General features: G+C 43.7%; 1 protein-coding gene across 2 annotated transcripts in view; it reads right to left on the bottom strand.

Annotated features, from left to right (window-relative positions):
* The window catches only part of ATP8B4 (ATPase phospholipid transporting 8B4 (putative)), a 531,442-nt gene that overhangs the window by 5,336 nt on the left and 510,517 nt on the right, over window positions 1–15,589 (bottom strand). For both annotated transcript variants that reach the window (XM_077470822.1, XM_077470823.1), the window contains exons 25-28: window positions 11,563–11,646; window positions 9,068–9,313; window positions 8,044–8,182; window positions 6,153–6,283 (exon numbers count right to left, since the gene is read on the bottom strand). In XM_077470822.1, coding sequence (XP_077326948.1) covers window positions 6,153–6,283; window positions 8,044–8,182; window positions 9,068–9,313; window positions 11,563–11,646 — 600 coding nt within the window. The remainder of the gene's footprint in view (window positions 1–6,152; window positions 6,284–8,043; window positions 8,183–9,067; window positions 9,314–11,562; window positions 11,647–15,589) is intronic.

Below are 15,589 nucleotides of genomic sequence, written 5' to 3'. Positions count from 1 at the left end.
TAACAATCACCAGAAGACAAGGGTTGGTAATGCTGAAGTGTTTAAGTAGAGAATTAGATCTATCCTCACTAACCACTGAAATGTATTGTAGCTAAGGCCGCTGGGTCCCCAACTCCTTTGAGTTCCGTCCATGGATGCGTAATCCATCTGGTAAAACTGTCTCTGTCCTCACTTGGTGGATTTGTCCTAGCCATCTAAGCCCCTTGACTAACTTGATCCGAACACTGCAATTGTCTTTAATGGACAGTGATTGTCCTCTTCTGATGCCACTAGGCCTGAAGAGACCATTATTTGCCCTTTGAAGAAGGGCCACTTCCATGTCTCTCTTAAGCCCCGTACACACGAGAGGACTTATGTCCGACAGACTTCCAAAGGAGTTCCGCCGGAGTTCCGCTGGAGTTCCGCCGGAGTTCTGACAGACTTTTCGGCCGAACGGACTTGGCCACACACGATCACACTAAACTCCGACGGATTCGAACGTGATGACGTACGACCCGACTCGAATAAGGAAGTTCATAGCCAGTAGCCAATAGCTGCCCTAGCGTCGGTTTTAGTCCGTCGGAGTAGCATACACACGAGCGGATTTTTCGAAGGGGACCGGGTCCGGCGGAGTTCCGTCGGGAAAATTTGAAGCATGCTTCATTTCTAAAGTCCGTCAGACTTTTGCGAAGCTAAAGTCCGTTGCAGCCCACACACGATCGGATAGTCTGACGGACTCGGTCTGACGGACTTTGGATGTTGAAAAGTCCGCTCGTGTGTACGGGGCTTTAAACCTTGAATCTATTTCCAATGCTTGTGGTACTTTATACACTTTAGTTAGGATATGCCGGAAGGATGATGTTCTAACCCAGATGCAAAGCTGCAGAAGAGACTAGAGCCATTTTGCCTGATAATGGCAGGAACAAGGTAGTTTAGAGCTTGACACTTGAATGTCTGAGATCCTTATAGACCTATTAACCATACAAAATACTTCTTCAGTGTTACTGGCCATATTTAGGATGTCTTATCCCTCTGAATGGAGGGCGAGACAACATGTCCCACACTATTTGGACGACCCCAGGGGAAAGAACAATCTGCCCAGGTCTTTCGGAATTGGTTTAACAAGATATGCAACAGTTACTGGATCCCAGAGAGTGAGGACACGACCGAGCCTCATCTATCCTTTAATGCCATCTCTAGGCTTACTTGTATACAATTCAATCATTACAGCAGGGGACAGAGGATTCCATCCTATAAATTCTGCAGGGTTTCCTATGATCTAATATACTTGAAGTTTGGAGTAGGTGCCCTGGCCTCCATAGGGTTTCAAACACTAAGGTGAGACCTCCAGGTGAGCCTCCACTTCTTGGGTCTCCAGCATCCAGATATATCTTGTCTGTATTTGGACAATAGAGTTGGCCACGCTGCATGAAGTACTGGATCTCAGGAAGGAGAATAGGAGGTTATCGGATCTGAGACTGTACCCGTGGATATCATGGCCTGAAGGCCACTGGGCAATTATTGTCCTCATCACCCTGAACGACCGCGGATCCTGATAAGGTTTGTTTGATATACATATTGGCTAATGTGTAGACCCAACTGGATGTCAGTAGTTCCACTGCTTCCACCTCTGGGAAGCCACCAAGATTACTGTCAGATCAATATCCTGATAGCCTTATTTGTTGCCAATCCCTTGAATGGCTTGTTGGTTTGGAGACCATCCCTTGACATCCAATGCCTTTGTACCTTATGGAGTCTGACAGGAAGTTCTAGGAAATTCAAACCTAAAGGGCTGGCAGACCTGACTGGGCGATACCTGGGACAGAAGTTGACTAGTCTTGCATTCCTTCTTGACAGCGAAGACAGGACTTTCCAATTTTGCTTAGTCTTTGCAGCATAGATGAGGCTTTCTTTGCTGTGTTTCCGGAAGGACCTCAGCCTGCGACCACTGCAACTCTGACTTTGGACACGTTGTCCTCCATTGGCATGAATACCCAACAAGTAATAGACTGGAATACCTAGTAGCTGATAAGCTGAAAGATTAGCTACCTCCCAAAAGGACTTGTCTCCTCTGTGGAGTCACTGTTCCTAGTGCAGGAAGCAAGTCTTCCCTTACTACAAAACCAATTAATAAAAAGTTCTCAACCTTCCAGTGGGCCACTTAGACCACATGGCTTACTACAGACTACTTCTCTACCCTTTTGCGACCGTGGGATGCAACCAATGGGAAAGCGCTAAAATTTGTTCAAGTGAGATATTTATACTGTTGCTCTCTCTAGGGGTAACACTACTGTATTCTTTGGAGATTCAGAACGGCTTCAAGGCAGATCATTGCTGTAATAAGACTAGTTGGTCTCGCAATGATGGCTCCTCCCAAATCGATCTGAACTAGAAAATTTTACCTGGACCTGGAAGATATTGCTGCAGGCTGTTGCCCAAAGAAGGATCACCATAACCCCTTGCTCCTGCCAGATGGCCACTACTGGACCTAATGTCCTGGGAAATGCCCTGAGTTTGTGGAAAGGCCAAAGTCTGCCAGATGAACATGTAGTGAACTCTTGAACGGCCAAGCAAAGGTACTTGCAGAAGCATGGGTGTATTGAAGTGTTTATACAGTATACACACACCTTCTAGGTCTAAAGACAATCAACAATCTTAGCCTAGGTTCCCACTATTCCGACCTAAAAGTTGTGCGGTTTTGCTAAGACTTGAAGCAATGCCTGTGTTTTCTTGAGGTCTATGGACCTTAAGTCGAAGAGGGACCAAAGTAGTGCAAGGACTACTTTGAAGTCCATGAGATTTGAAGTTGCACAGATATGAACGGTACTCCTTGAAAATCATGGGGTACAATTTGTGGAAACCGAGCCTTAGGCCGCGTACACACGGGCGGACTGTCTGTCCAACTTAGTCCGCTGAAACACATTTCAGCGGACAGTCCGCTCGTGTGGGCTTCAGCGGACTTTTTCAGCGGACAGTCTGGCGGACTAAGTCTTTCGGAATGTTGGAAAGACTGTCCGCTGGACTCGCATTTCGGCGGACAATCCGCCCGTGTGTGTGCCAGTCCGCCCTACTTTTGAAATGAGCGGACTTTTCCCGCCCGGAGAAAAGTCCGCTCATTTTGAGCGGGTATCCAGGTAGGCGGGGCCCGCGACGGAGACGACACTGACCCCGCCGCCTGGTATGGACTTAAAGGGGAACCCCAACGCCGAAAAAAATCTTCTCGCCGGACTCCTCCGCTATCTTCTTGTAGCTCTTTTGCTAGCGGAGGAGTCCGGCTTTCTTCCTCGCCGCCGGCCTCTTCTCCCGACTTCGGGGGTCTTGTCCCCCTCTTCGGTTCTTCTGCCGGGCCACCGCGCCTTCTTATAGCTCTTTTGCAGGCGGTGGCCCGGTCTTCTGTCGCCACCGCCTTCCGTTCTTCTTCTTCCTCTTCTTCTTCTCCAGGAGATGTTGCCTCGACGCTCTCTCCGGCCACAATGCCAGGGACGCGCTCCGCTGCCACTTATATAGGGACAATGGGGCGGTGTCACATGGCTTTATGTCATATGGGTTGGTCACATGGGTTGATGTCACATGGGGACTATGACATCTTAAGGGGGCGGGGTCACCATGTGACCAACCCATGTGACATAAAGCCATGTGACACCGCCCCATTGTCCCTATATAAGTGGCCGCGCAGCGCGGCCCTGGCATTGTGGCCGGAGAGATCGTCGAGGCAACATCTCCTGGAGAAGAAGAAGAGGAAGAAGAAGAAGAACGGAAGGCGGCGGCGAAGGCGGCGACAGAAGACCGGGCCACCGCCTGCAAAAGAGCTATAAGAAGGCGCGGTGGCCCAGCAGAAGAACCGAAGAGGGGGACAAGACCCCCGAAGTCGGGAGAAGAGGCCGGCGGCGAGGAAGAAAGCCGGACTCCTCCGCTAGCAAAAGAGCTACAAGAAGATAGCGGAGGAGTCCGGTGAGAAGACCCCCGAAGACGGAAGACCCCCGGAGCTGTGCAATAAAATATTTTATCTCGTGTGTTGTGTTTTTTTTTTGGTACTTTTATTTTACAGGTGAATGGGTAGGGGTACATTGTACCCCATACTCATTCACATAGGGTGGGAGGCTGGTATCCGGATGCCCCCTTATTAAAGGGGGCTCCCGGATTCCGATAAGCCCCCCGCCCGCAGACCCCGACAACCAACGGCCAGGGTTGTCGGGAAGAGGCCCTTGTCCTCATCGACATGGGGACAAGGTGCTTTGGGGTGGGGGGGCCGCGCGGCCCCCCTTCCCCAAGGCACCCCTCCATGTTGAGGGCACGCGGCCTGGTGCGGCTCAGGAGGGGGGGCGCTCGCTCGCCCCCCCTTTTCTGGCCGGCCGGGTAGCGTGCTTAGACAAGGGTCTGTTGTGGACTTGGGGGGAACCCCCACGCCGATTTTTTTCGGCGTTGGGGTTCCCCTTTAAGTCCATACCAGGCGGCGGGGTCAGCGACGTCTCCGTCGCGGGCCCCGCCTACCTGGAGACGCGCTCAAAATGAGCTGACTTTCCTCCGCGTGTGTGGGCGAGTCCGTTAATTTCAAAAGTAGGGCGGATAGTATGGCGGACTTAGTCTGCCGTATTAGTCCGCTCAAAAAGTGCCGTGTGTGGGCAAGTCCGTTCATTCGAAAGTATGACGGACTGTCCGTCGGATTGTCTGACGGACTAAGTTGGCCAGACAGTCTGCCACGTGTGTACGCGGCCTTACTGATGGCTAGAGAGATTGATTGCAAAAATGCCATATGAAGTTTTGGATCCTAATCCTTCTGCTTGTTGACCAAGTCTGCCTTTTGACTAAGGAAAATGCAGACACAACCCTTGGCATTTTCTTTGGCTGGATGGCTCACTGTTAAACAAGGTGTGGTTTTTCGGCGTTAATTGCGCTAATGCGTCATGGAGGGAATGCAATGAGTTGGAGGAGAGGAACAAAAATTCCAATGGCTTCCTTAATGCACAGGACCCACAGATCCTAAAGCTCAAATTTACCTATAATTCTGCCGGTTGACCCTACTGGGTGACTTGGGTGGAGAAAGTTTGTTGCTCCTCAAAGGGAGCAGACTCGGCTTTAGGTAGACGAAGATGATTATGGATTTTTTATTCTCCTCTAGTTTTTCCAGGTTTAACCTATCATTCAGTTTTCGTTACTTTGCCTTTTGGCTATCCTCTGATCATTGAATAGCAGTGCGCAGGTTTCTAGGGAAGTGGGGCCAAACTGCTTGTACCCTATACAAAAAGGTGCATTAAACACTCACAAATTATGCAAAAGACAATGGGGTTTATTTACTAAAGGCAAATCCACTTTGCACTACAAGTGCGCTTGGAAGTGCAGTCACTGTAGATCTGAGGGGGACATGCAAGGAAAATATTGATTGGATGATAAAATCAGCAGAGCTTCCCCTCAGATCTAAAGCGACTGCACTTCCAAGTGTACTACTTGGTATTGTAAAGTGGATTTGCCTTTAGTAAATCAACCCTAATGTCATTGGTTAGAAATCTGCTGTGGATACCAGTGATACTCAATTTCCTTTCAGCTGGGAATTAATGTATTAGAACATCACTGTACTAATCCCCAGAAGTCATGGTGCCCTTGTTCTAGAACCCCAAGTGTCAATGTGCCACTGTTTTGGAATCTCCAGTTGTCAATGTACTATATTCCTGTCAGGCACCATTTCTCAACTGGTGACCATTGATAATTCATGTTTTCCAGATTCTGAACAATATGACACAAAGAACAGAAGATGAGAGACTGCTTTGGGACTAGGTGTTTGCCAGATTTTGTGCTTACAAACCAACCACAATCATAGCCTTGTTCAAGTAGCTTAACCACCACAGTATTGTAGTTATGGGACACAAATATAGCCATACAATTTCATAAAACACGCATTGATTTTTTTAAAATATGCATAGTCTGCAAGTATGTATTTGTTCTGGGACCCGAAGTAAAAAATTAAATTTTTCAGAAAGTCACAGTTTTTTTCCAGATAGAAGCCACTGTATGAGAACATACATTCAAGGGAATCCCAAACATTTCTTCTATGGTACTGTTAGGGCCATGGCTCTTAGGCAGTACATCTGTAGCCACAGAGCACATGGTTTAAATGAATTCTGCTATCTAGGGAATTAATCATCAAATTTTTGTAGAACACATCTATGCTGCATTACCTTATCACTTAGTGTAGGACTCAGATCCACTTTCAAGAATCGGTAAGTCAACACAGGCATGACACAAATCACAGTGGTCAGGAATATCACAAGCCAAACGCTTTTGTGACTTAGAGAATTTCTAGCATTTCCTGTTAATAAATAAAGAAGTAACAATTAATTTAGTTCATCAGTAAAATAATGGCAAATATCAACTTTGAGTGCATAAAAAATTACCTTTTTGAAACATATTTATACTTGCTACAACTAGTTCCAGTTTTTTCTAAAACATTTTTTTATTATAAAGCATTATTATAAACAGTTACACTTTATTTATATCTTATATATTTTCCACTAAATTGTTTATTATATTTTATATATTTGATTGTTTAAATGGAGAGTCTATCACAGTCAAGCTGCTGCTAATTTATTTTTTATTCACTAGCAGGGACCGGTATCTTTCCTTTAGTTAGAAAAAAGTTGATCCATAAGTCCATAAATGTATAGGGTAAAAAAATTGCTTTATATGTTTCCACATATAAGATTCTTTAATTGAACATGTACTACTTGTTTTTTTTAGGCTTGCAGATGCACACCTTTTCAACTAAATAAAACATTGCAACTTTACAACAGCAATTTCTATGTCAAACCAAATATAACAAAAGTATGCTTTTTGTTGTCAATGAAATAGACAAGAAAACAGCCACAAACTGACAGAACCTAACAACAACATGTAATGATTTGGAATACATTTGTAGTGATGCACATGTACAGCTGCTTACTTTAAAATTGTTCACACCTCAAAACTTTTCTAGTCAAATCATTGCAAACGCCTGCCCGATGTATGCTTTTATCAGTGAAACAATGTTTTTGTTTGCTAACAAGTTATACTGTAAGAGCCGGTGCACACAGGGGCAACGCGACTTCCAGCGTGACTTTGGGAGGCAACTTGGACAAGACTTGAGTATGAATCACAGTGTGACTTGGGGCGACTTCAACACGACTTGAGGCGACTTACAACACGACTTTAAGTTGCCCCCAGGCCAGTCGACTTCGGCCGTGGCCAATCACAGAATAATCAGCTCTCGAAGGGAACTCCAATCCAATTATTAAATAAAAAACAGCATGGGTTCCCCCTCCAAGAGCATATCAGGCCCTTAGGTCTGGTATGGATTTTAAGGGGAACCCCTTACGCCAAAAGAACAGCGTGGGGGTCTCCCCAAAATCCATACCAGACCCTCATCCGAGCACATAGCCTGGTCGGTCAGGAAAGGGGGTGGGGACGAGCAAGCGCCCCCCCCCCCCTCCTGAACCGTACCAGGCCGCATGCCCTCAACATGGGGGGTGCCCCCCTTCCCCAAAGCACCTTTTCCCCATGTTGAGGAGGAAAAGGGCATCTTCCCGACAACCCTGGCCGTTGGTTGCCGGGGTCTGCGGGCGGGGGGGCTTCACCATTCATCTGAGGGAAAAAAATTGTCAATAAATATAACACACTAGACAGGTATCTCCGGGGGTCCTCTTCCGACTTCGGGGATCTCTTCCGACTCCTCCGCTCTCTCTGGCCTCTTCTCCCGCTCTCCAGTTCTTTTGCCGGGCTCCTCCGCTATCTTCTTCCAGGTCTTTTACTAGCGTTGGCCTGGTCTTCTCCGTCCTACTTCCCTCTTCTCTATTCCATTGACTTCCATTGAAATCAATGGGTACAAGTCGCCTACAAGTCGGATTGAAGTCGTACAGGAACCTTTTCTGAAGTCGGAGCGACTGCAGTAGTGTACATTAAGATGGCTCCATTCACTTCCATTGATTTTCTCAACCGCATGACTTGGGGCGACTTGAAGTAGGATCACAGGTTGCCCCTGTGTGAGCCGGCTCTAAAGTGTATGTTGTTTGCTCATAAATATAAAGTTAAACTTACCCACAAATGCAAAGTGACTGGGGAAAATATCAAAGATCCCATCTCCGTGCATGGCAAATAAGATAGAAAAGTACACAGCGAGGCTTCCCCAGATAAAGAAATGGTTAATAGCAGTCCAGTAGCTGGTGTCCAGGCCAATCTGCAACACAGAAACTCTCAGTAATTATTCTTTGATATACCTAATACAAAGTTATAACAGCAACGAAAGCATAGCTGTTTAAGGGAACCATAAGCCTGTGAAAGGGGTTGCATTATTACCAGAAATTGAACACGTGAAATTTTAATCGAAAGTTACCCTCTGGAGCACTTCCCTACCCTCACACACCCCTCTAATCGCTGGCATATTAAAAATCCACCTAAATGCCCCTTTTACTTACTCAAATCCGTGGTATCATGATATTTCTGTTTCAAACCTGCTCTCTTCTTCCATGCACAGAAGGCAGGGGCTTATTTGGGTGTCCATGCCATTGGCTTTGTGGCACAGACACTTCCTATTGGCTGTCCATCGGCAGGGTTCTCTCAGAATCTAGAACACAGACTTTAGTGATGATGTCAGAATGGGGGAAATGATGGGGACTAAGTGTAAAGAGCCCATTTACAGCTTTCACCCACACTTGAAAACGGCACCATCAAGTTATAGAATTGTTTCATCGGGTATGTCATTAAAAAAAAAATTGGAGCGGTGAGAGGGGGCAGGACAGCTTTTCAGTTCTGCCCTGAGATGGGCTTTTAAAAAAAGAAAAGAAATATATAATATATACTTGATATATTATAACTTGGAATTTAAAAGAAGTCATGGACACGTCTCATCTACAGTTTGAATACCTTTGCTCCCCTAGTTGTTATAGGAACTCTAGTGATAGCTATTATTAATCCAACTATAGATGCAGAGTTTCCACTGCAGATCTTCATACATGGCACAAAGATCTTCACTAGAGACCGGGAAGAAAGGCTGGGAAGGGTTTTAAGTGGCAGGAACCATTAGCTCTGCTTTTGCAAAAACGAAAAATACAAAATTCATTACCTGGACGCTGACCACTATTACTAGGCTTGTAGCCACAGTGACGGCAAAAGACTGATAGTCTGCTATGTGTTTTCCATCCTCTCCGGCCGTATTAAAAAATGCACCAAAAGGTATAAAGAACAGGGCAAAAGAGGTGTAAATCCCATGTAATACACATATAAAAAATCTTCGCTTGTTGAATAATAGATTCAGCTGACCAGGCTCATAGAGTTTAGTGTAGTCCATACAGTTCTGTTCATTCACATCCTACAAAGAGGTTCACAATAAACAATATTAAGAAGGTTAACACATTCTACACAAGAAGATTCATCAAGTTTATTTTAAACAGTTTCTTTTATACAACATATACAACTGTCATACAAGTTATTTTGTAATTTTTACTCAAATTGCCTTTTCATTTAAGGGCATGTTCACACCGCATGCAGTCCAGTGCGTTTTTTTTCTGCATCAAAAATGCATGGAAAGTAGGTTATATGGTTTTCAAAGGCATAGTTCATACTAGTGCTTGCAGTTCCAGAAAAAAAGTAGAACATGCTGCATTTTTCCTGCACTGGACTGTACTGGAACGCTGTAAAACACATCAAAAATGCTCTGGAAAGCACCTAAACACACCAAAATCACACTGGAACACACATGTCCTAATCTAAGGTTAAGAAAAAAGAGGGAGGGAGGGAATGCACTGGACTGCATCAAAAATGCACTGGAATGCATTAAAAACATGCATGTACAAAAGCATCTGTAACACATGCATTTCTATGGTGTGAACTGGCCCTTAATCTGCTCCTATTTATGGAGCTTTGTAACTGCAAAATAAAATTCAATTTTTTTGTGTCAGCATGGTAGAATCCTTACACTCTCCCTGCACCTATAACTGCCTAATTTCCTCTACTACAGAATTATGCACAGATGTGAACTAAAGGTCTCAGAGCAGTAAAACTAGGGATGCACCAACATTTTGTTTGTTTCGCAGATAGCTGCACCTCCGGGGCGCCGCCCATTGCGGGGTGTCATCCTGGCGACTCAAGGTCCTGTCCTCCCCTCCCTCCTCCTCTCCTTGCAGAGCGGTGATCTTCCTGTGTCAGGGAGCTGAATTGCACGGGCCGTAGTAACAATGTCCCGCCTACTGTGATAGACGGCACACTGATCCAATGTTGGGAAATTACACAGCAGGAGATCGCCGTTCTGATCCGGCCATGGGCAGGCTGCATCTGACGGGCACTGGTGAGAGGCTGCAACTTATGGGCACAGGCAGGCTGCGTCCACAGGCACTGGTAGGCTGCATCCCACAGTTACCAGTGCCTGCATCCACAGGCACTGGTAGGCTGCATCTAACATGCATTGATAGGCTGGACCTGATACGAGAGATGGTTAGAGATTGTAGACCTGATGCAAGAGATGGTTAGAGACTGTGGACATGATAGAAGAGATGGTTAGAGACCGAGGACATGATACAAGAGATGGTTAGAGACCGTGGACCTGATACAAGAGATGGTTAGAGACTGTGGACATGATACAAGAGATGGTTAGAGACTGTGGACATGATACAAGAGATGGTTAGAGACTGTGGACATGATACAAGAGATGGTTAGAGACTGTGGACATGATACAAGAGATGGTTAGAGACTGTGGACATGATACAAGAGATGGTTAGAGACTGTGGGCATGATACAAGAGATGGTTAGAGACTGTGGACATGATACAAGAGATGGTTAGAAACACTGGACATGATACAAGAGATGGTTAAAGACTGTGGACATGAAACAAGGGATGGTTAGAGACACTGAAAATGATACAATAGTTAGAGACTGAGGACATGATACAAGAGATGGTTAGAGACCGAGGACATGATACAAGAGATGGCCAGAGACTGCATACTGAATTTTTCTTGAACTTTTACCGCACTAAACAAAGCCAGTAATGGCCAACAATAAATTCATATTAATTTAAATTGATGATATTAATTCAAAAGTTGAATGAATTATATATAAAAATATAAATATTTTTTTAAAACTGTCATTTTCGGTTTCGGTATCAGTTTTCAGCAAAGTGCATTTTCAGTTTCGGTACCAAAATTTAAATTCGGTGCACCCCTAACTACTGAAGCAATTCAATATTTTTTACTGTTATTCATGATTTGGGAGGCTGCTTTCATTAAAAGGTTAAAGCAAGCCAAATGTAAAAATATAGCCACATTTTCTAGTCCACACAAGTAAATGCCCTGCACAGGAACAGACACAAGATGCTCCGCTTACTGCTTTTCCACTGTTCAATGCAATCTCAAGAGCTATCAAAAGAATGATCACTGGACAAGGGGTGGCAGTTAGCAACGTTTAACCATAACATTCAGGATAGTTTGGCCCCAGTAATAAAAATTATAGTGGATCAGAGAGGGGCACAGAGGAGAAATGTTTACTTAGTAAAGGTACAGTGTGCGTCTTTTGATGTCTGCTCTTGGGTAGGAACACAAGCTCACTTTAAGTTATATAATATCATACCTGATCAAACAGCCCCATGGCTAGGACAGGAAGTGATGTATATACAATATTGAAAAGTGTAATAAACCACTGGTCATAGACTGTCTGTAAAAGAAACAAAATACAAGTAAAAGAGTGAATGATTCAATCGGAATTAACTGCACTCTGTATATACGTAGAACTGCCAACTGTACAGCTAACTGTGGTGGTATGGACCTACACCATACTCATGGGCTGAGAAAAAGACTGTAAAATCTGGTATAGATGTAAATGTAAAAATCAACCACAACTCTATGACCAATGACAGGTTAAGTGAATAACACTGATTATCTTGTTACAATGGCATCTGAAAGTCAGTGTGATATATTAGGCAGCAAGTAAACATGCTGTCCCTGAAGTTGATGTGTAGAAAGCAGAAAAAATGGCCATCGCTGTTTGTGGTGTATGGGACTGTGTAGCTACGGAATAATCAGGGTGCCCATGCTGACTAGAGCACACAGCCAAAAGTGCCAACAATGTGCATATGAGCATCAGAATTGGACCCAAGAGCAATAAAAGGCGGTGGCCTGGTCTGATGAATCATGTTTTCTTTTACATAGAAGAGTGATGGTAAAATAAAAAAGACCATGTCGTCCATTGAGTCCGCCCATTTTTTATTTTTTTTATTTTTTTATATCTACATGTTTTTTTAATCATTTTTGAGTATAGATCTTTGTTTGTCCTAAGCATGTTTAAATTCACTTACTGTTGACTGACTCACTACCTCTGCTGGAAGTCTATTCCTAGCATCAACTTTCAGTACTGAAAATACTGCCCTCCAGAATTCACCCCCTTGATGTATTTAAAGGTTTTAATCATGTCTCCCCTTTCACTTCTTTCCTCCAGACTGTACATATTGGAGGTTATTTACTAAAGGCAACTCTACTTTGCACTGCAAGTGCACTTGGAAGTAAAGTCACTGTAGATCTGAAGGGGACATGCAAGGAAAATAAACAACAGCATTTTAGCCTGCACATGATTGGATGATAAAATCAGCAGAGCTTCCACTCATTTCAGATCTACCCCTTAGATTTAGAGCGACTGCACTTCCAAGTGCACTTTCAGTGCAAAGTGGATTTGCCTTTCGTAAATAATCGAGTTCCTGAAGTCTCTCCGGATATGTTTTATTCCTCCCACCTTTCATCATTTTTGCTGCTAATCTCTGGACCTGTTCTTATCAATATATTTTTTGTAAGTGAGGTCTCCAAAACTGGACAAGTATTCTAAATAAGGTCTAACTAAAAATTTATATAGAGGAATCAGGACCTCCTTCCTCTAGCTGGTGACCCTTCTAGTGACCAATCCTAGAATTCTATTCGCTTTTCCCACTGCATGGCCAAACCGTTTGTTAAATTTTGCAGTCATCTGAAATAAGTACTCCCAAATCTTTTTCCTCTGCAGTGCTGGCCAACACGTACCTCCAATAGCGTAGTCTATCAAGGGATTCTTTTTCCCTAGGTGCATTATTTTCCATTTAGAGACATTGAACTGCAGTTTTCACTGCTTTGACCAATCTTCCGGCAATGCCAAATCATCGTCCATGTTACAGACACCTCCAGGGATATCATCCCTATTCCACAACTTTGTGTCATCAACAAAAAGATCTTACCAACTATTCATGTGGATCTAACTAGACATGTACCACTTACCTCAAAATTGTTGCTGACCAAGTACACTACACCCTCTGTTAGGACCTGCATCACATGCTGGTGGCACTGTGGTTCCCCGGGCAGAAGGTTTTAGTTCCAGTGTCCACCAGCAGGTGTTTCCCAGCATCCAGCAGATCCCAGTAATCAGTCTCCACTTGATGCTGGCTGCTGGGAAGGTATTTAGACCTCCTCTACTGGTGCGTCTTTCTTCAGTGTTTTGCCTACCAGCCAGATGCATGCTTGCTATTAAATTGTGAGCCTTATTCTTGCCTTGCACCTACAGTGCATCTGGAAAGTACTCACAGAGCTTCACTTTTTCCACATTTTGTTACATTACAGCTTTGTTCCATAACTGATTCATAATTTTCCTCAAAATTCGACAAACAATACCCCATAATGACAACATGAAAGAAGTTTGTTTGAAATCTTTGCAAATTTATTAAAAATAAGAAGCAAAACAAATCCTATGTACATACCGTAAGTATTCACAGCCTTTGCTATTACACTCAAAATGGAGCTCAGGTGCATCCTGTTTCCATCGATCATCCTTAACCTCCCTGGCGGTATGATTATTTCAGATTTTAGGTGATGAAAGTGGTACTGTTATTTTGCATGAAAATTTGGTGGTTTATATTGTAGGCCTGTAATTCTTAGGAATAACTCACTGAAATCTGTCCAAACCAGAGTCTACTAGACATCTCTGGTATGATAAAGTTTGAAACACAAAATCATAAATTATAATATAATAAATAACTATAAATAATAACAAATAATAATATAATAATACTTTCTATTCAATACATTTTAGTAAATAATATAATCAAAAACACTGAAATTTTTTTTGGCCAAACAAGGGTGCAATATTAATAGTCATATTGCTTCAGTAAACATCCCGGGTATGGAAAATTTTAAAACATGGTACAGTACAAAGTCCGACGTCACAGTCAGGACAGTAGAACCTGGTTTCTTTTCTGATTTTCCTTCCAGTGTCGTCACGCTTAGAGCAGCAAACCACACACATCCTTGTGGGTGCTACATTCTTTTCTGTTGGTGGAATGTGGTCCATAAAGCGACAACCAGTCAGGCGTTCTGGGTTCACAACACCAGCAGCACAACATCCAGATCTATTTACAGTGGTTGACGTTTGGTGCTTGAGAAATATAAGTTCGGCAACTTTCCAAACAAAGTCCGCATGAACCACAGGCTTGCCACTTTTTTTTTAGAAGAATGAAAGCATTCCACAGGCACTGCTCAAGAAGGTGCCTGAAGATTTTTTTGTAATATTTTTTTGTTGCTTTCTCATGGCTGGGTAAAAAGTCATGGCCTGGTCAGCTCGGTCAACACCTCCCATGGTGTGGTTGTAGTCAATCACGACTTGTGATTTCATTACGTCTTTTCCACCTTTTGTGTGTACCATGACAGTAGAGGTGTTGTGAATAGTACTCAGGCACACATATTTTTTGTCGCGCCATCTCAGTGCCATCATTTTGCCTTTCTGCCAGGCAACTATTTCTCCTGCCTTGAGCGTTTTATTGCCAAAGGTTTGTGGCATGTCACGCCGGTTAGCTCTAACGGTCCCATATGCATCCGTCTTATGCTGTAGAAGGAACTTATAGAGTTCTGGAGACGTGTAAAAATTATCTGTGGTTGCATAGTAGCCCTGATTCAGCAATGGTTCAATCAAAGTAATAACTGAAGCGGTTGCCATTCCATAATTACTGAATCTTTCGTTGAACTTGGTTCCTTTCCCAGTGTAAAGGATCGAATTCCATATGTAACCAGTGCTGGATTCACATAGCATGAATGATTTTATGCCAAATCGTGCTCTCTTAGACGTGATATACTGTATTCAGCTGAGTCTTCCTTTGTAGGCCATTAGACTTTCGTCGATACTGATAGGACATAGGTCTGCTGGAAATTTTTCTGAATAATTTGATATACCCCGAAATCCTTTTGAGTTTTGTTGCTGGATGAGAAGTCTTGTCAAATTCTTCATTATTTTCAAAGTGCAAATATTTCATAATAAGAGAAAATTTGTACTCCGACATGACGGTGCCAAAAAAGGAGTGGCTATTAATTTGTTGGTTGCCCAATACCACTTCTGCAGGGGTTTCCCTACCACTCCCTGAAGAATTATGAGGCCCAGAAACTTCCAGATGTCCTCTTTGGTCATTGGTTCCCACTTTCCGCTGCTTGCAAACCTCTGATGCATAGCAAGTTGTTGTTCCTGGTACCGATTTGTCTCCGTAACAATTTTTTCTATAACCTCATCGGTCAAAAAGAGTTGGAGGTATTCCAATGGGTTGTCATCTTCCACATCCACTTTGATACCAGGTGTTCCAGTAAATGTGAATCTTGGG

Source organism: Lithobates pipiens, unplaced genomic scaffold, assembly GCF_037356315.1.
Source record: "Lithobates pipiens isolate NorthernLeopardFrog02 unplaced genomic scaffold, aLitPip1_a1.2 Scaffold_8, whole genome shotgun sequence".
NCBI classification, from domain to species: Eukaryota; Metazoa; Chordata; class Amphibia; order Anura; family Ranidae; genus Lithobates; species Lithobates pipiens.
This window is presented reverse-complemented; position numbering and strand designations above follow the sequence as displayed.